At 33.9% G+C, this 24,789-nt stretch overlaps 1 protein-coding gene across 1 annotated transcript; it reads left to right on the top strand.

The window, feature by feature from the left end:
• Positions 1-966: 966 nt before the first annotated feature.
• Positions 967-1,890, top strand: LOC141553605 (olfactory receptor 1L1-like). The gene has a single exon (XM_074285168.1). It carries the CDS (start codon positions 967-969, stop codon positions 1,888-1,890), a length of 924 nt encoding a protein of 307 aa, XP_074141269.1.
• The last annotated feature ends 22,899 nt before the right edge of the window (positions 1,891-24,789 follow it).

Below are 24,789 nucleotides of genomic sequence, written 5' to 3' on the forward strand. Positions count from 1 at the left end.
AATCAGCTACATCCAGAGAAGGAACACTGGGATATGAGTGTAAACTGTTTGCATTTTTGTCTTTCTGCCCAGGTTATTTTTACCTTCTGAATCCAATTCTTCCTGTACTACAAGAAATTCGTTTCTGCACACATATATTGCATCTAGGATATACTATAACACATTTAACATGTATGGAATTGCCTGTTGGATAGGGGAGGGGGTGGAGGGAAGGAGGGGAAAATTCGGAACAGAAGTGAGTACAAGGGATAATTTGTAAAAAAAAAATTACCCATGCATTTGTACTGTCAAAAATTATAATTATAAAATTAATAAAAAAATTTTTAAAAAGAAAAGAAAATTAGAGTTCAAATCTGACACCAGAAAAAAAGAATCTTGAGTGCTGAAATAGATTCTAGAAGATGGAATATTAAAATAATAAAAAGACAATACATAGATTCATAGCTAGGTAGGACCTTTTATTTCATCTAGTTTGCTACTCATTTTATAGATGAGCAAACAGAATCAAAAAGGTTAAATGATTTGAGCAGTCAGACAACAAAAAGGAATGGACATAGACTACAAGAACTAGAAAGAACCTTAGAAATCATCTCCTCCAAATTTCTTTCTCTGATGAGGAAATAGAAGAGAGTTGTGAGTTTACATGACTAAACTTACAGTGATTCAGTGATAGAGCTAGTACTAACCTTGGTATCAAGAAGACTTGAATACAAATCATCTGTCAGGCAGGTTCCCACAAGTTGTGTGAATCAAAAAAAGTCATTTAATATCTCTAAGCCTAGTTACTTTATCTATAAAATGGGAACTCTAATCTAACAAATGAGGTGATGAGAATGGAATGAGATAATAATTGTAAAGTATTTCCAAACCTAAAAGTGTTAAATAAATGTTCACTAATAATATAAACATTAAGTTTTGTTCTTACTATCCCCCCTTGCAGATGATCTGGATTGCTTTCTATTTCTAATGGATACTAAGAACTGGACAAAAGTGACTGAATTCCTCCTCTTGGGACTATCTAGTCGTCCAGAGATGCAGCCAATCATCTTTGGAATTATCCTTTCCATGTACTTGATAGCAGTGACAGGTAACACCATGTTAATCATTGTTGCCCGCACAGACCCCAAACTGCAGGCACCTATGTACTTCCTGCTCAGCCAGCTCTCCTTCATTGACATCTTATTGACCACTGTTATTGTCCCCCAGATGCTAGTGCACACAATGACAGGAATCCAGACCATCCCCTTCAAGAACTGCATCACCCAGCTTTTCTTCTTTATGGCCATAGGAAGCATGGAGGGTCACCTGTTGGCTGCCATGGCATATGATCGCTATGTGGCCATCTGTAAACCCCTGCACCATTCTGCCATTGTCACCCACAGCCTCTGTCTCCGCATCACCTCAACTTCATTTGTGATGGTCAGCCTCAACAGTCTCCTCTATAGTGTGCCGGCTGCCCAGCTAACTTTTTGTGGCAACCAGATTACACATTTTTTCTGTGACATCACACCATTGCTCAAACTCTCCTGCACTCGACCTGTGGTCAATGAGATGCTGATCTTCACTGAAGGTGCAGCCATTGTTATAAGCCCCTTTTTCTTTATCTTGGCCTCCTATGTCCGTATTGGGGTTGCCATAACTCGCCTACACTCAGTTGTTGCCCTGAAAAAGGCCATGTCCACCTGTAGTTCCCACATTCTGGTGGTGCTGCTCCTATATGGTTCAGTGATCCACATGTATCTCCGACCATCTTCCAGCTATGATTTGGAACAGGACAGACAAGTGGCCATATTCTACACTGTGGTCACACCCATGCTAAACCCGATGATCTACAGTTTAAGGAACAAGGAAGTAAAGGATGCTCTCTGGAGGTTCTGGAAGAAGATATAGAATATCTGTGCTTCTAGTGACTTCCAACCTGCCCCTCAATCTATAGTAACCCAACATCAAATCTCTTGAATACAAAGAAATCACTGAAAATCCTGGAAATAAACAGTATTGGGGATCATAGCAAGGTTGCGGCAGAGTATTAGAGTCTATAGGTGAGATAACCTGTTCTATTAGCCCTTTTTTGGGGGGCAGAAGGAGATAGGGCAATTAGCAAAGTAGTGAACCCTCACATACTACTAAGTGACTTTGCTTCCCAATTCTGAAGAAATATCACCATCTTGTTCATATTCTTCCCTACAGCTCTAAAGAGAGAACACACATTCACCATTAATAAAGATAAAAATAATAATAAACATTTGTATGGAGGCAGTCTCATTAGGATCAAAAGGCTCTCTCCTTTCTATAAGAAGCAACATAGTATTAGGGGAAAGAAGCCTGGCCTAGAAATGAAGAGATCTGGGATTTAGCCTGAGTCCTAACACTAATTTATATGATATTTTAAAAATCATTTCATTCTGTAGGGCTGTTTTCACACTTTAAAGTGAAGTAATATAAAAAATAATATTCTAATTTAATCTTTTATGTTCTAAGAGTTTTACATGCTAAATATGACTTTATATTTTAACATTCTATGCTGTGTCCTAAGATTCTTATTTTAAGTCCTCTACAGTTTTAACATTATATATTTTCAACACAGTATAATATAGAAAAAATGTCTCTTGAATTTGGAGTGAGGAAAGGCAGCTACTTAAATCCTACATCTGATTCTTATTAGCTATATAACCTTGTTCTAAACCTTCTGTGAGGAAGGGGGATAATAATAATCTACCTCATAGAGTTATTGTGATGCTCAAATGTGATTATGTATATAAAGTATGTCCTAATCCTTACAGAACTATATGTGCCATCTATCACATGAGCTAAATTCCCATTAGACTATAAAATATGATGATTTTCATGTCAGGTACAATATGAATACTTTTTAAATGTTTATTGTGACCTTTCTGTTCTTTTGGGAAAATATTGGAAAATTCAAATTCTCCTTCTGCAGGTTTTACTCTCTTATTCTCGCTCCTGACTCCTGACACCTTTCCCCTTCTTTACTGATTGTTAAATGATAGTGGACTTCCATTTCAATGAAATGTGATATCATCCATACTTTGAGGTTCCAGATAGCTCTCAAATTCTGTAACCAAACTAAGTTTGGAAAAGAAAGAGCCCTAGATTTCAAGATATAGGACCATGGCCAGATCACTTAACCCTTCGTGATTTCAGTTTCATCATCTGTAAAATGAGAAGGCTGAAGTTGAACTATTTCATCTCAAAAGTTCTCTAATTTTTAAGTCCTCGGGCTCTGTCATAGTCTTCTGAAGCAAGATTCCATGTTTTCCAGAAAGACACAAAAATGAATGGAAAGAACAGTGGCCTCAGAGACAGAAGACTTTTCAAATTCTTGTTCTTCCACTGTGCATTTCTTGAAACAAGTTATTTCATCTTTCCAAGCCTCAATTTTCTCATCTATAAAATTTCAAAACCATCTATGTATCACCTTCTTCTCAGGCATCATGTGAAATAAAATGTCTGAAAGTAAAGCGTGAAGCTGTGTGAATATAAGCTTGCATTTTTTCATATTATTGGCTTTTTTAGCCAACAAAATCTGTACTTACTGGCTTCTGCATTATTGCACATGTTTTACAACTTTGAACTTTTGCAATGTGCCTTTGTTCTCTTGTTTGAAGTTTTGATTTATTTTTTTAAAAATTGGCCTAAATGTTATTGCCATTGTAATCCATAATTTACAGATGAGGAAAATGAGACAACTGGAACAGGGCACCAGCTATAGAAGATGCTTCATGTAGTGCTCTAATTGAAGGAAAAATTTGAAGGAAGCTGGGGATTAAGAGTGAAATTGGGGAGGGAATGCATTCCAAACATTCGTTTCCTTCACATATGCCTCTCCAGAAAGCTATTCCAATTTTTGGAATCAGCATCTACTCCAAATCATAGTCCTAGAGCACCTAATGATTTATATTCTTTCATTTGGCCAATTACTTCAAAGCAAAAGGCATGTAATCAATTAAACAATGTGGTGAATTAAGTGTCCAAAAAGATACACTCCATACACACTTCTCTAACTGATTACCACAACACTACTTAGAAAGATGACATTCTTATGGAATTCGTGAGCATGCTTAAGAAGGTCTATAGAAAATATATGTGACCAGGAAACATGTTTTTGGGGCAACTAATACTCCCAATGTAGCAGCGCAAGTGATGCCCTCAGATGATGTCACTCTGCTGCTCTTTTCTATTCCCTACTCAACAACTCCATTGAATCACTAGGAGTTGCTCTCTGATGGTCTACTTCACTTGTAGTTGAACATCTTCCCTCTTGCCATCTTCTGGTCTTCAATTATTTCACAGATTCTTTGCTAGATTCTGGACTTAGGGCTAGAAGTGTTTTTGATACATAGATCTTAGTGTGATTTTCTAGTCTTGCTGCATAATCTTGAATATAATACAATTTCTCTGATACCCAATTTCCTCACCTATAAAAACTCAGAAAATTCTTGCAAAATCTATCTTTTGGGGATTAAGTGAGGAAAGGTCTTTTCAGGTACTATATAAACGTAAGTTATTTTCATTTTGCTTAGTCACCAAAAAGTTAGAAAGGAGCCTGTGGTATAAAAAGCTCCTTGAAGGATCAGGAGATGGTTAGCCTAGAGAAACATCAGCTAAAGATCTCTAGCTTCACATATATGAAGGAGTACCATACGAAAAAGGAACAAAAATGTTTTCTTTGATCCTAAAAGGCATAATTAGAAGGAATGAGTGAAAGTTTTAGGGAAGCTAATTGGGGATCAATATTTAAATAAACTTACTTACAATTAAAGTTGAACTGCAGTGGAATCTGCTATTTTGAGATTCCATTTTTTTTTTAATGTCAAAAAAGAGAGAGAAACTTAGCTGTTTGATCTATTACATTGATCAACTTAATTACTATGTGACAGGCACTGAGTAAAGAATTAGAATACAAAGAAAAGCAAAAGATATGAGGGAGAGAAATTCAAGAATATGGAATAACCAGAAAAATTCCCAGACTTTGGAGATGGACAATCTTGTGAGAGGAACTGTAAGGAGGCCAGTCACTGGATTACAGAGTAGGGTGCAGCAGAAGTAAAGCATAAGAAGTGGAAAAACAAGGGAAAGTTTGTGAAGGGGTTTGAATGCCAAATTAGATTTTATATTTGATTCTGGTGGTAACAAGAAGCCAGTGGAATTTATTGAGTGGTGGAGAGGTGAATTGGTAAAATTTGCATTTTAGAGTGGTTAATTTGATAGCTGAGTAGAATGTGGACTGGAATAGGGAGAGACTGGAGGCAGGCAGATCCCCAGCAGATACTATAGCAAGTTAGGTGTAAATTGATGATCACCTGCACTGGAGCAATGACAGTGCCAGAGAAGAGAAGGTATTTTTGAGAAAGGTTACAAAGATATAATCCACAAGAACTGACAATAGATTGGATATGGGAGATGAGACAGTATAAGAATTCCAGGATATAACCTAGATTGTGAGGGAACAGGATAAAAATAAAAACCTAACTCAAAACTTTACATGTGAATGGATTATCCCCCAAAATCTATTCTTTATCAGTATTGTTTGAGGATTTTTTTCTCCTTTTTTTCCTTTACAAAATTGTCATATATGCAATAGATCTAGTAAAGAGAGAGGAATACTAGAAGAAATTAAGCAATATAACCAAAATTATATCAATAAAAATTTTTAAAGTGTAAAAAATGATTTCCATTGAAATTCTTGACCCTTTTGTTTCTTCAGATAGATTTTCTAAACAAAAAATGTCTTTGCTCTATAAAGTAATCTCTAGAAGTCTGATTAGCATAGCATCAAATATTGATTAACATATCCATAACATTTTATTATTCTTGCACAGCATAATCTTAAGATATTCAATTATTTATTTATAAAATTGTCTTTTGTTTATTTTTATTTGTAAATATAGATGATTAGATTTATCTATTTATCAATTCATCTATAATTCAGTACAAACTGACTTAAAAACACTTATATAACTTGAATTTACATAGTGCTTTAGAATTTGCAAAGCACAGCATATATCTTTTTGATCTTCCTAACAGTTCTGCGAGGTGAGTTCTGTTATTACTTCGATTTTACAGAGAAGAAAGTCTAGATTAAAAGAGATTAGGTGACTTACTTAATATCACATATTTAGTAAGTGTTTGATAGAAAATTTGAACTAAGGTCTTCCAGGCTCCACGTCTAGCATTCTTACCTTACCTATTATGACACTTTGTTGGCTCATATAGCTCTTTTGTGTGTATCAGTAGAGAGATTCCCAAATGTTGTCCATATTTTATAGTTGTTTTTAATAGATTTTCTCTTTCTATGTCTTCCTTCTGGTTTTTGTTGTTGTTGTTGTTGTTAAAAAATTAGAAATGCTGATGATATGTCTGTGTTTATTTTATATCTTTCAAGTTGCTGTATTTAATAGTTGTTTCAATTAATTTTAGTTGACTACATGAACAATAATAGAAAGAATATCACTTTAAAAATGGAACAGCTTTCTTTTTTTGTCTGTTTATTCAGTCTTTGATAGAACTACTATGTCTAAAATTATATCAAATAAGAAAGTGATAATGAATTCTTGTTTTAACCTGATCTTTTAGAAAGGTCTCTAGTCTTTATTACACATAATGTTGGAGTTTTATTTAAGTAGATGTTACTTATAATATTATAGATGGCTTATTTATTTGTTGTTAACTAAATTTTTTGCAGAAATATATGTTTTATTTTTTCAAAAGATTTTTATACATTTTAGTATACCCTATGTTTTAATCATTTTTGTCATTAAAATGATCTATTATGATTATAATTTTCTTTATGTCAAACCAAATTGTCCCTCTTATAATAAATCCAATTTTGATATATTATATAAAACATATCATTATAGCATTTTGATAATATTTTGCTTGATGTTTTGCATTGAAATTCACCAGGGATATTTATTATAGTTATCCTTCTCTGATTTTTCTCTCCTTGGTTTAAACATAAAGCTATATTTGTATCAAAGAAGGCACTACACAAGATCCTTTCTTTTTTCATTTTGGCAAATAGTTTGTGCAATATTAGAATTTTTCTTTGAGTGTTTTACCAAATTTAGAGTTAGAATTATAAATCTGTCAATACTTGGAACTAGTTTAGTTTGGTTTTTTTTCTTTGAATTTTGTTAACTCTTCTTAAAATAATTTTGTATTGACAAATTTGTTTTCTTTTTATAAACACCAATATTTTCTCCAATATACTTCTTGTTTCTCCTATCAGAGGGCAATCCCTTATAACAATAGTATCTTTAAAGAACATAAAAAAGAAAACCAGCAAAATTGATTACTATAGTGAAAAATTTGAAAATATGTTCTTCTGAGGATCTCCTTCTTCCACAAAAAAGTGGGTAAGAGGTTCTCTCATGTTTTTTCTTTGGATTTGTGCTTGTTCTTCTAAATTTGTAATATTTACTTTGTATAGTTTTAGGGTTTTTGCATTTCCATTGTCCTGGTCATTGTGAATATTTCTTTCTTGCTGCTATTTACTTCACTCTGCATCCATCAGTTCCTAAAAATCTTTCTATACTTTTCTGTATTTAGTATATTCATTATTTTGTATAGAATTCAAAATGTCAAAATGCCCTTAACCAGTCCCGTATCCATTGACATCTATTTGGATTTAAGTTCTTTGCTAACATATCCAAAATGTTTCTATAAATATCTTGGCATAGAAAGAAATTTTCTTTTATCAATAACTTCCTTGAAGCATAAACATAGTGGAATCTCTGGGTCCAAAGGTATGTATATTTAATCAATTTATTGCTGTAATTCCAAAATGCCTTCCAAAGTGGTTTTACTGATCCACAGCTCTACCAATGATGCATCACTGTGCTTCTTCCCAAGATGGACTATTTCCCTTTTTTGTCATCTTTAATAATTGGAAGGGTATGAAGTGAAAACTCAGAATTATTTTAATTTGTGCTTCTCTTATTATTAGTGATTCATATGGCTGTTAATTGTTTCCAATACTTTTGAAAACTGCTTCTTTGATCTCTTTTCTATTAGAAATGACTAAACACCTCTTAGCTTTATGCACATTCACACACTACATATTAAAATATGTAGTGTGTGTGTATGTGTATATGTATTCTACAGAAGCATTGTACTAACCTCATTGCTGTATGCCTGTGAAACCTGAATAGTATACCAGTGCCATTCCAGGAAACTAAATCACTCTTATTTGAATTAGCTTATAAAGATTCTGAAAAATCACTTGGTAAGATAAGTACTGGACATTGAGATCCTTTCTTGAACTGAACTGCTGAGCATTCAAACTCTACTTCAGGGAATGTAATCCTGATGAACTGGACTTTTTTTTTCAAATGCCAAATGTATATTTGCCTAAAAGACTATTTTATGGAAAACTCTCATAAGAAAGCACTCACATGGAGATCAGAAGAAGCAATACAAGGATACTTCTTAAGATCTCTTTGATGAATTTTGGAATCAACTGTGAGACATAGAAAAATACTTGAACAGGATCACCCAGCATGATGTACCTGCATCAAAGAAGATAATGTGTTTTATGAGCAAAGGAAAATTGTAGTAGCTCAAAAGAAACATGAGATATGCAAATTTAAAAATCTCCACTACAAATGTTCATTTGGACTATTTGTGCCCTTTTTGTGGTAGAGCCTTCCAAGCTCATATTGGTCTCATCAGCCATAGTTGGACACACTGTACCTTGACTCCACTGTAGTGATGTTATCTTAGAGCATGAAGGACATCTTATACACATATATGTGTATATGCATATGCATATATGTGTGTTTCTACACACACATACATTCTATATATGCACACATATATCTGTAAGTTTTTTATATAGCTTGTATATCAAACCCTATCAGAGATATTTGATAACTTTTTTTAACCTTTTGACTGTTTTCTTTTTTTCCTAAGAAAATTAATTTGTCCAATCAGAAACTTTTCATTTTCATGCAAAATTATCTACTTTAACTTCCTCTATTCCTTGTTTGTTAAGATTACACTCTTTCCTTTTTCTATGAAAGATATATGAGCTAGTTTTCCAAAGTTTTATGGTATGATCTTTAAAATTAAGATTATGCATCCATTTTGAATTTATTATGGAAAATGATATAAGGCTTTGTTCTATATCTAGTTTTTGCCAGACTGCTTTGCAGCTTTTCCAGTCTTTTTAAAAAAATAATTAAGTCATTTCCTATGTAATTTATGCTTTTTGGTTTATGGAATGCTTGGTTAAGTTATATTCTTTTAATCTTCTTTTCTAGCCTGTTCCATTGAGCTACCTCTCTTTTTTAACCAATAACAATTAGTTTTGATGACTTGAATTATAATATAGTTTGAGGTCTGAAAAATGTTATGCCTTCTTCAATTTTACATCTTTGCGTGATTTTTCTTTATATTCTAGTTCTTTTGTTCTCCAAACAAATTTTGCCATTATTTGATTGTATTCTAAAAATAAAATCTTTTGATAATAATATTTAAATGACTATGACAAAAATTACCCAAGAGATCCACTGATACTGCTGTCAATCATTGAATCAACACTGCAGCATCATTTATCTGCATGATTATTTCTGCTCAGAGAATAAGGTCTTTTGTATGAAAAGTCAGAGAAATCAGAGCATTAGATTAACAATCTTATTTAGAATGTGAATAAGTAAACAGTTCTGGGAAAAAAACATGGAATTTTACAGAAGTCAGGAGAAGGAGATAAGGGCATATTGATCAGATTCCTGTCAGCCAGTTAGAACAGAGTTGTAGTTTGTTCCCCAATTGTGATTGTGTAGCCAGTGTGACCAAGGCAGTGTCTTCTTCCTATAGTATTAATGAGAAGTCTGAATTAGTTTCTTTTCTATCATACTCTCTTCTTATAGAGTCAACAAGAGAATTGAGGTAGAAATTCTGTGGCCACATTATAAACTTATTTTGGTGCAATTGTCATTTTTATTATAGTGGCATGACCTGAATATGAGCACTAAATATTCTACCACCTATTTATTTTTTCTTCATTTCTTTATGGAACACTTTGGAATTAAATCAGCATCAGCCTTTTTTTTTAATTTGGAAGATTCTAAAACATTTTATGATTTTTGGGTAGTTATTTATAACTCTAAAAACAAATATAAATTTGTAGCTACAAATTTGGGACTTCCCTTTAGATTATAAACTCTTGGATATTGTTGTTTTATATATAAATTATATTGATTTTGTTAAGGTTATTTTATAGCCCATAATTTTAAAGAAATTTTGCTTTTATTTCTTTAATTTATTGAATACAAGAAGTATTTCTATATAAGTATAATAAAGAGATGATTGCACATGAAATTGCAAATATATTATGTACAACTTGCTATTTCTTTTAAATACATAATAAAATTATCATGTAAATTTCTTTTTTCTCTTCCCTTCCCCTCATTTTAGAAATGGCTATAATTTGACACAAATATATTTTATATATGCATATATAATGTGTGTTTATATATGCTTATATATGTATGCATATGTATATATATACATACATACATATATATATATATATATATATATATATATATATATATATATATATACAAAATTATTCTATACAGATTTCTGTTTATCAGTTCTTTCTCTGAACGTGGATAATGTCTTTCTTCATATATCCTTTATAATTAATCTGGGTGTTTATAATAGTCAAAATGACTTGGTCATGCAAAGTCATTCTTAAATAATATTGATGTTTCTGTTTACAATGCTTTCTTAGTTTTGCTCATTTCATTCTTCATTATTTCATGCAAGTTTTTCCATGCTTTCTAAGATCACTGAACTTACAATTTCTTGTAACACAGTAATATTCTATCATAATCATATACTATACTTTGTTTAGCCATTCTAGCAATTTTCAGTTCTTTTCCACCAGAAAGAGAACTGCTATAAACATTTTAGAACATATATGTTATTTTCCTTTTCCCTAATCATCTTTAGAAATAGACCTAGTAGTGTTATTACTGGGTTAAAGGGTACAGAAAATTTGAAAACACATTAGGCATAATTACATATCGCTCTTCAAAATGATTAGATCAGTTTACAATTATACCAACAATGAATTATTATCCCAATTTTTCCACATCTCCAACATTTGTCACCTTTCCCTTCAATCATAAACAATATCTCATGATTATTTTAATTTGCATTCTCCTAATGAATAACAATTTAGAGCATTTTAAGGTATTAATTGTGTCAACTAGTATTTATTAACACCTTATGTGAGCTGCACCACTTAATAATTAATGTTATTCTGTAATCCATCCTTTCCTCCATTTTGTCAAACCCTATTTCTCAGTCTACCTCACAAAGAATGGTAATATAATTACTACAACACTTGCTAGGAACCAGTTTAAATGGAACTTTTGCCTCTATTTACAGATACAGAGAATCAGGGGGAGCTAAGCTCTCCCTATAGGACAACTTTGTTTTCCTTATTTTTTTCTTTCATTTATGTACACTTTTTTCCTAAAATAATTTTTTCTCCTATTAGTCATTTTTCCTCTTCCATTCTAAATTTTATTCTTTGGTTCATGACCCTTATACTTATTTATTCCTTATTTACTTTTTATATTACTTATGGAATTAAAGTGTATTAAGTAAGAAAAACTTGAGGAGACTTAAATGAACTGATACAAAGTGAAGTCAACAAAATAAGAACACTGTACACAGAAATTGTAATATTGTAATGATAATCAGCTGTTAAAGAAAATGATCCAAGATAATTCCAAAAGACTCATGATTAAAAAAAATGCTATCGTGTTCCAGAGAAAGAACTGATGAACTCAATACAAATTGAAGTTCACTTATTTCACTTTCTTTTATCCTTCTTTCTTCTTTTTTTTCTAACATGGCTAATATGGAAATATATAGGATTGGAATCCTCCATCTTATTTTTTATATAATCTGGAAGTCTCTGTTACTCTCTTCAAAATTTCTAATCTCCTGTTTAATTGGCTTTATCCTATTTAGATTGTTTTGAAAAGAAAAAAGAGGGAGGAGATGAATAAACTTTGGGAAAAAAGCAGGAAAAGGGGAGGGAAATAATAAGACTTCATAAGACTACATGAAATTATATAAACATGGAGGAAAGAATGAGGATGATTTTTGATTTGTGAATTTAATTTTGTGGATTTGTGTATTTCTTTTAGTTGAATCATCAGTTTACTAATTTATTTTCTCTCATTTTTGATAATGAAAGCAGCTCAAAAAATAAATTCTCCTCATGTCCTGCTTTTGCCACATCCTAAAATATGTTGGCATATTGTCTCATTGCTACTGCTTTCTTAAATAAAGTTTCTTATTCTTTTTAAAGAGTTATTTTTGACCCACAGATTTTTATGATTAAATTATTTATTCTCCAATTAGTTTTTAATCTTTTCTGCTTTGAAGACCCTTTATGAATATAATTTTATTGCAATGTGCACTGTAAAAGATATAGTAAATTTGCTTTTCTCCCTTTGTCTAGGAGGATTTTATGCCCTGATATGTGGCCAGTATTTTAAAGCTGTTGTGCAAAGTTGGTTATATATATATAATCTTTTCTATTTTCAATATTTGTCAGAGATTAATCATCAGAGATTTTCTTTTAAGTCTTTATTTCACATTTTAATCATCAGTATTAGAGTTTTTCCCCTACTTCTTTTCTTCCTTCCCTAAGAATGCTACAATTAAGAATGAATAGATAGATAGATAGATAGATAGATAGATAGATAGATAGATAGATAGATAAGTAGAAAGAATTAGAGATAGATACATATATATGTCTCTCTCTATAAAATACAGACATACACAGACATATACTTATATAATATCTATAATCATACATATATAAGCATATTCATTCATATACATTTACGTAATTCTATGTACTATGCTTGTTTTTCTCTATTTCTCTGGGGATGGATAACATCTTCCTTCATAAGTCCAAGTCTTTTCATACTTTTCTAAATCTATCAGCTGATCATGTCCTATACCATTAGCAATATTTCAACCTGTAAGTACCTACAGCTAGAAGCATAGCTTCTGCAATCAACAGGCGCATTCTGGTTCCTTCTTGTCCAGGACATGTTTTGGCAGCACAACAGGGCCTCATATCTCTTAGCAGAGGTTTCCCCAATCTTCCCCAACTTAAATGCCCAACTCACCACACCATCCAGGAGGTGAAATTTTCTATAGCTGAGGCCTGGACTATCTCCCAAACCAGCTAGTCTCAGAGATTGCTGCTTGCTGCTTGCCGTTTTAGGAGAGCTAGCCTGGAAGTGTTTACACTTCACATGGACCCAACCTCTATCTTGGTAATTTTTTCCAGATCTTCTCCAGGTGTCCAAGAGGACTACTTTTCTACCCCATCTCTTGTTTGTTTTTACTTTTGAGCTCACCCTGAGGCACTATTTGTCCTGTTTCTGGGGGAGATCTGGAGAGCTCAGAATTTTCTGACCTATTCTACCATTTTCCTAGAATTCTTTCTCCTGTATGATTTTAGGTGTAATGAAATGCATGATTTTCAAGAATCAAAAGCAATACTGCATCTGTACTCTGCTCTGCTCAAAATAAAACTAAATATTGTGTTTGGTTATGAGTGCCTTAATTTCAAAATGATATTGATAACTAAGAAGCCTGGTTGTTGAGGGTCCTTTATTCTAGGATATATGAGCATAAATTAATGGAACTAGGGATATTTCATTTGGAAAATAGAAAAACTAGAGAGAAAAATAGTTTTCAAATTTTTTAAAGGGTCATGGTTGAAAATTTTTTTTACTTGTTCTATTTGGTCTCAGAAGACAGATCTGTAATCAATGGATGGAAGTTTCAAGAAGACAAATGTTAGGATTACTCCTAACATTCTGGAGCCTCTTGGGAGGCGATCTAGCTATACCAGAACTAAAACTATATTATAAAGCAGAAGTCATCAAAACCATTTGGTACTGGCTAAGATGTAGAGAAGCTGATCAGTGGAATAGGTTAGTTTCATAGAACAAAATAGTCAATGACTCTAGTATCTGACAAACCTAAAGGTCCCAGCTTTTGTGGTAAGAATTCACTATTTGACAAAAACTGCTGGGAAAATTGGAAACTAGTATGGCAGAAAGTAGTCTTAGACCCACACCTAACACTGTACCAAGATAAGATCAAAATGGGTCCGTGATCTAGACATTAAAAATGATATTATAAACAAATTATAAGGATATATGATAGCTTACCTCTCAGATTTGTGGAGGAGGAAGGAATTTATGACCAAAGAAGAACTAGAGATCATTATTGCTCAAAAATAGATAATTTTGATTATGTTAAGTTAAAAAGGTTTTATACAAACAAAACTAATGCAGGCAAGATTAGAAGGGAAGCAATAAACTGGGAAAATATTTTTACATCCAAAGGATCTGATAAAGGACTCATTTCCAAAATATAGAGAGAATTGACTCTAATTTATAAGAAATTAAGCCATTCTCCAATTGATAAATAATCAAAGGATATGAACAGACAATTTTCAGATGAAGAAAATGAAACTATTTGTTGTCACATGAAAAGGTTTTTCCAAATCACTACTGATCAGACAAATGCAAATTAATGCAACTCTGAGATACCACTACACACCTGAGAAATTGTCTAAGATGACAGGAAAAAGATAATTATAAATGTTGGAGGAGTTATGGGAAAACTGGGACATTGATATATTATTAGTGGAATTGTGAAGGGATCCAACTATTCTGGAGAGCACTTTGGAACTATGTTCAAAAAGTTATCAGATTGCACAAACTTTTTGATCTAGCAGTGTTTCTACAGGGATTGTATCCCAAAGAGATTTTAGAGGAGGGATAGGGATCCATATGTGCAAAAATGTTTGTAGCATCCCTCTTTGTAGTGGCAAGAAACTGGAAAATGAGCAGATGCCCATTAATTGCAGAATGGCTTAATAAATTATGTTATGTGAAAACTATGGAATACTATTGTTCTGTAAGAAATGATTAGCAGGATGATTTCAGGGAGGCTTAAAGAGGCCTACATGAACTGATGGTAAGTGATATGAGCAGAACCAGGATATCATTATACACAGCAACAAGAAGACTATACGATGATCAATTCTGATGGATGTGGCTCTCTTCAACAATGAAAGGATTCAAACCAGTTCCACTTGTTCAGTGATGAAGAGAGCCATCTGCACCCAGAGAAAGGATTGTAGTAACTGAATGTGGAACACAACATAGCATTCTTACTTTTTCTGTTGTTATTTGCTTGCATTTTTTTCTTTCTCTGTTTTTTCTTCCTTTCTTCTTGATCTGATTTTTCTTGGGGAGCAAGATTACTATAAATATGTATTCTTATAATGGACTTAACATGTATTTCAAGATATTTAACATGTATTGGAATACCTGCCAGGTAGGAGAGGGAGTTGGGGGAAGAAGAGGAAAATTTGGAACAAAAGGTTTTATAAGGATCAATGTTGGAAAAATTACCCATGTATATGCTTTGTAAATAAATGAATGAATGAATGAATGAATGAATAAACAAATAAATATTTGGAGCAGCTAGGTGGTGCAGTGAATAGAACATCAGCCCTGAAGTCAGGAGGAGCTGAGTCCAAAACTGGCCTCGGACACGTCACACTTCTTAGCTGTGTGACCCTGATCAAGTCACTTAACCCCAATTGTCTCAGTTAAAAAAATTTATATTCATGCCAACTTCCTTCCTTCCTTCTTTCCTTCCTTCCTTCCTTCCTTCCTTCCTTCCTTCCTTCCTTCCTTCCTTCCTTCCTTCCTTCCTTCCTTCCTTCCTTCCTTCCTTCCTTCCTTCCTTCCTTCCTTCCTTCCTTCCTTCCTTTTTACCTTTCCTTTCTTTCTTCTCTTTCTTTTCTTCCTTAATTCATTCATCTTTCTTTGCTTTCTGCCTCCCATTCTTTCTCAAACATTTTGAAGCACAACTATATCATGATATAAGGCAAATCATTGGGGATGATTGGGGTACTGTGTTTTTTCAAAGTACCCTTCTGCCCCCCTCCCCCAATTTGCCTGCCTGAAAACTGAATGCAACTGACAATCCATGATATAAAAATATATTTGAATCTATAGATATATGTACATTTTTACATATATATGTATACACACATATATGGGTATGTACACACACATACAGACATATATTTGTGGGAATACAGAGTCCAAATTGAAGGAAGCAGAATAATTTATTCAATAAGGCAGGTCTCAGGCCTAAAGGAATTTAGGATTTCCTGGATTGTGAAGGGAATAAAGCTTGTGTTTGTCACTAGATATTATTCTCCCCATTTGTGATGGATGCTCCGGGCTTTAAATACCTAGCCACTGCTATTATTTCTGCTGCTCCAACATGAGGTCAGGAGCTACTTTCTGAGTCATTGGAGACATAGTACTTAACTTCACTTATTGAAGTCTAATTATACTCTCAGATAAACTACCTGGATTGCAATAAAATCTCTTTACCATCCCAAGTAAACCTTTTTTATTTTTCTGAGAAATTTTAGTTTTTCTTTTTTCCCCAGAAAGTGCTTCTGCTTCCAGTCATTCAGGCAGAACTGTCCAGTTGAGTGTGCTAATAATGGTGCTGTTGATAATGGTGATGAAGATATTTATTATTTGTAGTCATGTTCTGCTCCCTGATCTCAAGAAGCTTACAATCTAGAGAGATAAAATAAATGTGCAAATAACTTCAGTACCAAATATTGATTATAACTGCATAAGAAAAGTACAGAAACTGGGGACAGATAGATGACACAGTAGATAAAGCACCAGCCCTGAAGTCAGGAGGATCTGAGTTCAGATCTGGCTTCAGACACTTAATACTTCCTAGCTGTGTGACCCCAGGAAAGCCATTTAATCCCAATTGCTTCAAGAAAAAAAATACAGAAGCTTTCTTATACTATAGTGATGCAGGAAGAGACCAGGAGAATCATCTTCTTCTAAATTCCTTTCACTAACTGACAAATAGTATTCAACCTTTCAACCTTCTCTATGACTTGCAAAAAAGGAGGAAGAAATGAACATGATGTTCAGAAGAAGAGGAAGATTAGGAGAGGATGAAGAAGGGAAAAAGAGGGAGTAGAAAGAAAATGAGGAGAAAAGGTTAGAGGAAAATGGAAAAAAATTGCACATAATGGGAAATTATGACTACTGCTGTTACCTAGAGTGTCCTTCTGTCTTATTGACTTTGGCAACTCCAATTCTAGTGACTTGCCAGACAAAAACTATCCTCCCTTTTCTCCTCTGATACCACTACTATTCTGGTCCAGACCTTTTTCACCTGGTGCCTGGAGTATTACAATAGCATGCTACTTGGTCTGCTTGCTTCAAATGCCTCTTCACTCCATTCTGTAAATCTAGTCATGTCATGTCCCCTTCTTCCCCAACCCAGATCTCAATAAATTCTAGGAGCTACCTATCAAATTCATAATCAAATTCTTGGTTTGTCTTTATAACCTAGTCCCCTTCAACTTTTTCAGTCATTTTGCAATATACTTTTAGTCATCTATTCTTCTGTTCAGTGACACTGGCTTCCTTACTGTTACTTTATCTTTCAGTTTCAGGTGTCTTCTATGTCAAGCTAAGGCTCAGGAACTACTTACTGAGTCTTTGTCCCTCCTCACTTCCCTGGCTTCCTTTAGGTTCCAACTAAAATCCCATCTCCCAGAAAAGCTTTATCAACCCCTCTTATTTCAGTGCATTCTGTCTCTTAACTATCTCCTATTTGTCCTTTATATAGTTTGGTTGTATATATGTTTGATAGATGTCTCCCCCATTAAACTCTGAGTAATGTAGGGGTAGGGACCATCTTTTGCCCTTTTTATATCCCCAGAACTTATCACAATGCCTGACATATGGCAAATGCTTAATAGATGTTTATTTGTTGATTGACTTTCCATCTCTTTGCCTATTCTAACTGAAGAGACAGTAATTACTAAGGCCTTTCTAGAACTTGTCTGCATCAAGTGATGACCTAAGCCCATTAGTTCCAAAAGTATCACCTGGTACAGACAAGGACAAGTAGTCCTCTTCTTAAGGATTTTATAGTCCAATGGGAGAGATGAAAAGAACATAAATGTATATGTATATGTACATACATATATGTATGTATATATGTGCACATATATAATAAACTGAATGCAAGGTAATTTGGGGAAGGCATACATTATCATCTGGAGGTATCAGAAAAGATTTTAGAAAGTAATACTTGAGTTGTCTAGAAAGAAACAGTATTCCCAGAATGAATGGTGAGTCCTGGAGCACCGAGGCACTGAAGATGGGGACATCATGTGTACACCAAAGCATGTAGACAACTTTGACTATTTTAAAGTAAATACAGGTAAGTACAGTACAAGTAATGTATTAGGAAACTAAAAAAATTGGAAAGAACCAGGTTGTGATGAAGTCCAAATGTCAAAATAAATTATTATTTAATTTTTGATGTAGTAACCTTGAAGATTATAACTTTTTACAGATAGTAATCACGTGAATTAAATGGGATGAACTAATCCATAAAACAAAAATGGAGAGCAGAATTGCTTAGAAACCAGAAACCTACAAGATGCTGTTTACAAGAAACATACTTGAAATAGAGAGATACACTCAAAGTTAAAATAAGGGGTTAGAAGAGAACATATTATGCTTTACATGAAGTTAAAAGCAGGGGTAATGACTATCATCATTAGATAATTAGACAAAACAAAAAAATTAGACTTAATTAAAAAGGATAAACAGTAAAACTATATCTTGTATCATAGACATCATAGATAATGAAGTAGTATCAATACTAAATATATATGTGCACAAATTTTCAAAAGAAAAATTAAATTAATACTGAAGGAAATTGAAAGCAAGACTATTCTAGTGGAGAACCTCAACTCTCCCTTCTCAGAGTAAGAGAAATATAATCTTTAAACAAATGAGAAAAGTTAAGGAGAAGAATATCTTAGAAATTTGCATGTAATAGACCTGCAGAAAACTGAATGGGAATAGAAAGGAGTATACCTTGTTAGGATTACTAGGTGAGAACTCAGGTTTTCTGGACAGTGACAAGGTGAGAATTCAGGTTGTCTGGACAATTACAAGGTGAGAACTCAGGTTGACTTGACAGTTCTCTGGCTCAGACCTGTAAAGGGAGTTTACACCTTAGGAATCCTAGAAGGAGCAAGCTCATTGGTTGAAGTGGTTCTTCCCAGAAGCCCTTGCATTATCCCACGCCCATTCTCTAGGAGGATAAAAAGAGGCAACATTGAGCTTGGAAAGCAGTCTGGACTGGGGAAGGACAAGGGCTGGAGGACAGCACTCCAGGAAGAGAAGAAGTCTCTGCATTACATCAGACCTGACGGGGCTCTCTGCAGGAAGGGAAGTCACTTCTCTGGACAAGAGTTAATGGCAACTGCCTGGAGACAACGGTTCTCTACAGGAAGAAGAATCTGTCTGACACATTTGAGTAGACACAGCAGATCTCTTCCCAGAAAGCGATCCGGCAGCTTCTGGAGACAACAGCTCGCTACAATTGGCGTCCACACGTGGGGCCAGGACCTTTCCTTATTCTGACAAGGACTTATTCTGAGCCCTTCAGAGGAGCTAGACTGGACCATAGCAATACCTTTTTATCAGCTGGACATGGCACCATTATTAAAAAATTGTCCATATATTGTGACATAAAAACTTCACAACCAAATGCAAAAAAACAGAAATATTAAATGCAAAAAAGAAATATTAAATGCATTCTTTTCAGATTATAATGCAATTAAATTATATTTAATAAAAATCTGTAAAAATATATAGAGTAAAAGTTAATTGGGAACTAAATAAGCTAATCCTGAAGAATCAGTGGTCAAAGAACAAATCATAGAAATAGTTAATAATTTCATTAAAAAGAAAAATAATGAGACAATATTACAAAACAGAGAAATGAAAATATAAAGCAATTTCCTCAATGAATATCAATGTAATTTTTAAAAACATACTAATAAGGAGATCACAGCATTATATCAAAAATCATGCACTATGAGCAGGTTTTATACAAGGAATGTATAATGTTCAGGATTAGGAAAACTATCAACATAATTGGCCATACCAGTAACAAAACACCAAAAAAAAAAAAAATTAATGTGATTATATCCAAACATGTTGAAAAAACCTTTAACAAAATGCAACACCCATTCCTATTTTTTAAAAAATTATAGAAAGAGCTTTTCTTAAAATAATAAGTAGTATATATCTAAAATGAAGGGCAAACATTATCTGTAATGGGAATAAACATGAAGCCTTCTCAATAAAATTAGGATTGAAGCAAGGCTGTTCACTATCATTTCTATTACTTAATATTGTATTAGAAATATTAGCTATAGCAATAAATGAAGAAAAAAATGAAAGATTTAGAATGAAGAAACAAAACTATCAATCTTTGCAGATGACATGATTTATTTACAGACTAGAAAATCACCTTAAAAACTACTTGAAACAATTAACTTCATCAAAGTTGCAGTATATAAAATTTATATTTATATATATATATATATATATATATATATATATATATATATATATATATATATATATATATATATATATATATATATATATATATATATATATATATGTAAAACCAAAAAAACCTAACAAGAAGAGATAGAAAGAGAGATTCTTTTAAGAATAACTACAGATATTTAAAAAATACTTGGGAGTCTATCTGTCTAGACAAACCCCAGGAATTATATGAACACAAATCATAAAAACACTTCATGCTAATAAAGATATTTAAACAATTGGGAAAATATTAATTGTTCATGTATAGTCTGAGCCAATATAATACAAATGATAAATCTATCTGAATTAATTTACTTACTCAGTGCCATATCAATCAAAATAGCAAAGAAGTATTTTGAAGAGCTAAAAAAAACTTAGTAACAAAATTAGTCTAGTAAAAAATATCAAAGAATGTGATTTAGGCAGTTCTAGACTTCAAACTATATTACAGAGCAATAATCATTAGTGAAATCTGTTAGTTACTAAGAAACAGTGATAGATCAGTGGAGTGTATTAGGTACATAATATATAATGATTAATTTCTATAATAATCTTCTGTTTGATAACCCAAAGATCCAAGCTACTGTGATAAAAACTCAACACTTGACAAAATTTGCAAGGAAAACTGGAAAGCAGTTTAGCAGAAATTAGTCATAAACCAACATCTCACACTATATGCCAAAATAAAGTCAAAATGAATAAATGATTTAGACATTTCCAGCTGAAAGCAACTTAGAAAGTCAGCAGAAAAGGTCTGTGAGATCAGGGTGGGAGCCCAACATACAGTCCTGGTGCAGAATGCACCACTGCAGCCATGGTCTACAGTCCTTTTTGGTAACATCATAAGTAAAAGAGATGGGAAAACATATCTGTCAGATCTATAGAAAAGGGAATACTTTACAGATAAATAAGAGGTAGGGAATGTTACAGGAAAAATTAAATCAATACAGAAAGAAATAAAAAGTAAAATCATGCTAATGGAACTGTTAGGAGTATTCCTGTTGCCATGTAGCTGTGATACTTAGTATGCTAAAGCAACAGTCTTGCTTTGCTGTCATTGGGGTTGAGGCTATGTTGTCACTGCCACTGTTGGGATTATGCACTGTATTCCCACCCCGTTAACACAGATCTTTTCTGCTGACCTTCCAAGTCCTCTTTTGTATTTCTGGACTGAGAAGTCTAAAAGCTGCTAGTACTGCTGCTGATTCAGAGGTCCTGCTTTGCTGAGGCTGGGTCTGGGACTGGGGACCATAGCTGCACTGGGGAAATCCTGCACTAGGACTGCATGATGAACTCCTACCCTGATGTCACAGACCTTTTTCTGGTGACCTTCTAAGTCAGATGTTCTACTCCACCTTTTTAGGTGTTTTGACACTCTGAAATTATTTATTATTTATTATGTCATTATTTAAAGGGACTTGAAGCAGTTTGAGAGAGAGGTTGGGCAAATGCCTGCTTTCCCATGCCATCTTGGACCCTGTTTAATTGAGATTTTAAAATGTGTAACATTCTAGTATTGTGTTTTTAGTTTGGGGCCTAATTCCTTGATATATTTTTGCTCTTGGTGAAAGTTTTCAGATATACATTTTCCCTTGACAACTGCTTTGATTACATCTAAAATATCCTGTTATACTCCTGCTTTCTTTTGTTTTAGACCACAGGTGGTCGCGCCATCCCTGGCTTTTCAGGGAGATGAGAACCCCAAAAAGGAGGTGATCACACTCCCCCTGACTTCTCAGGAGGGGAGATTAAAGCACTAAAAAGGAGATAATCACAGCCTCCCTGACATCTCAGGAAGGGAGATGAAAAGCACCAAAGAGAAGTGGGGATTGCTAGAGGGTTTCTGGGTTGAAGGGCCTTATTAGAGACAAGTATGCACAAACCAATCATCATGGGAGTTATTACACAAGCACATAGCAATAACCCAGAGGCTATTAGTGATGATTCTCCCCACAGTCAGTACAGACTCGATGTGGTGTAACAAACAGGAATTGTACATGCAAGTAGTGATATAACAAACAATATAAATCAACACGGTTTTGTAAAAGATTTCCAGAAGTCATAGAAGGAGAGTGTGTAAACATCAGTCACACATACGCCTTCTTCAGGAACAAAGAGATAGTCCAAAACCGATCTATTGTCCATTGCTTCACATGTTAGGGAATCCAATGATCCCCACAAGTTTTTGAAGTCCCACATCAGTCTTTTTATATGTTAGGTAATCCAATGATCCATACAGGTTTTGAAGTCCCGCAACAGTCTTATGATGCCTCAGAGAATCCAATGATTCCTGAGGACTTTCAAGTCCTACAATAGTCTCATGATGTCTCAGAGAATCCAGTGATTCCTGAGGGCTTTCAAGTCCTACAATAGTCTTATCATGTCTCAGAGAATCCAATGATTCCTAAGGGTTTTTAAGTCCTATAATGATCTTATCACATCTCAGAGAATCCAATGATTTCTGAGGATTTTCAAGTCCAACAGTTTTTGATGTTCATGAGTCAAACGCCATAACTGCCAGGTTCTTTCAGTGGTGGGCACAGTCAGCAATGGAACCACCCAATGTTTCTTGGGTCTTCTCCTTCATTTCAAGGTTCTGCTCCATCTCTCTCCAATGGATAAGGCAAAGATGACTTGTTGGCACCCATCTGATTCCTTTTCCATCTGTGGAGATACAAGCAAACCCTCTCCCCCAAGCAGTTAACCTATCTGGTCCCTTCCATTCGCCACTTTCTGGGTCTCTCCACATCACTGTCGATTATCTAAAGACAGTGGAGCTGCTCGCACTGAACACTGCCCTTCCCGTGGGTTATAAAACCTGTCTGCAGGAGCCAGGGCATCTTTGTCAAAAATTTAAAAAATTAATGGTATAGAGAACTAAATTTAGAAGTTCTCTAGGGTTACCCATGGCTCCCCCTTTCTTTTGTTTTTGGAGGAGTGTCTTAATATCTCTGTTTCTTCTCTCTACTATTGCCTGCCCTTGAGGATTAAAGGGTATGCCCGTGGTATGTAAAATCTTGTGTGCACAAAAGTGTGTAAAATGTTTAGACGTATATGCAGGTCCATTGTCTGTTTTTTTGCTTGTGGCACACCCATAATTGCAAATGCTTGTATAAGGAATTCAGTGACCACTTAGGCTGTCTCTTTTGCTGCTGGCATTGCAAATGTGAATCCTGAAAAGGTGTCTACCATGACATAGATAAAAGATAGATGACAAAACATTATCTTTAATGAAATTATCTTTAATGAAATGTAGTGGGTCTTTGACAATAATTTTCAAGAAGCTCTAATTGCTAGAAAGTTTGTTTTGAGACATATGGAGGAGGATTGAATGAGAATAGTCCCCTGAGTCACATCTCCTGTTGAGTAGTAAAGTAATAGGACTCAGCTAAATTCTAATTAATGTTTTTGAATCTCCCTATATCCTGAACCTCCTGGGGTTAGCAGAGTCCCTGAGCAAACTGACATTAAGCCAGATGCCTCTATGGAACCACCAGCTCTACAGGAAGATTTCTTTGGGAGAAGAGCAGAAGAAAGTCACAATTTTGCCTAAGCTATTAAACAGCATACAGGGTTTTGAGCATTTTCATATTTATAATAGCAAGGATGGACAGTGCAGAACAGAAGTTGGAGAACAAATCATTTAATGAGTCTATGAGTTGGAGCCCCCCAAAAAGGTGAGAGAACCAGGATGAGAAGAAAAAGGTAGAGTTGGAAACTCAGAGAAGTTTTTCTCTCATTCTTTGAAATTATGATGCATCTATGCATCATATTAGCATATTATATTGTATTAGCATATGCAGTTTTGTTCAACCACCTCCAGAAATATCAGTGATGGGCAAGGAAAATGAAAGAAGGAAGAACAAGATCAGAACAGATAAAGATCAGAAGACTTTAGTCTGGACAGATAGAAATAAGAGGCTGATACTAAAGTCTATAAAGTAATAAAATATTTTCCTTTATGTGTAAGATAATATATCATTCACTGTCTTCTTTTTTTCTTTAAGACATTAATTTTATCACTCTTTCCCTATGTGGAACAAGGGGAATGTTATTGGTATTGGAAAAAACCATATTAGTCTGTGAGATAGTAGATCTGAAGTCAATTTCTTTCCCTGCCACTGAATCACTACATGAGTTTGAGCAACTGACATCTTTCTGGACTAGTGTTTTTGTCTACCAAATTGGTGTGGGGGTTAAATACTCACCATCCATATCC

Source organism: Sminthopsis crassicaudata, chromosome 2 (genome assembly GCF_048593235.1).
Source record: "Sminthopsis crassicaudata isolate SCR6 chromosome 2, ASM4859323v1, whole genome shotgun sequence".
NCBI lineage: Eukaryota > Metazoa > Chordata > Mammalia > Dasyuromorphia > Dasyuridae > Sminthopsis > Sminthopsis crassicaudata.

Bases quoted from the DNA above. Each gene is read 5' to 3' on its own strand.
- LOC141553605 (XM_074285168.1), top strand. From the start codon at position 967: ATGGATACTAAGAACTGGACAAAAGTGACTGAATTCCTCCTCTTGGGA.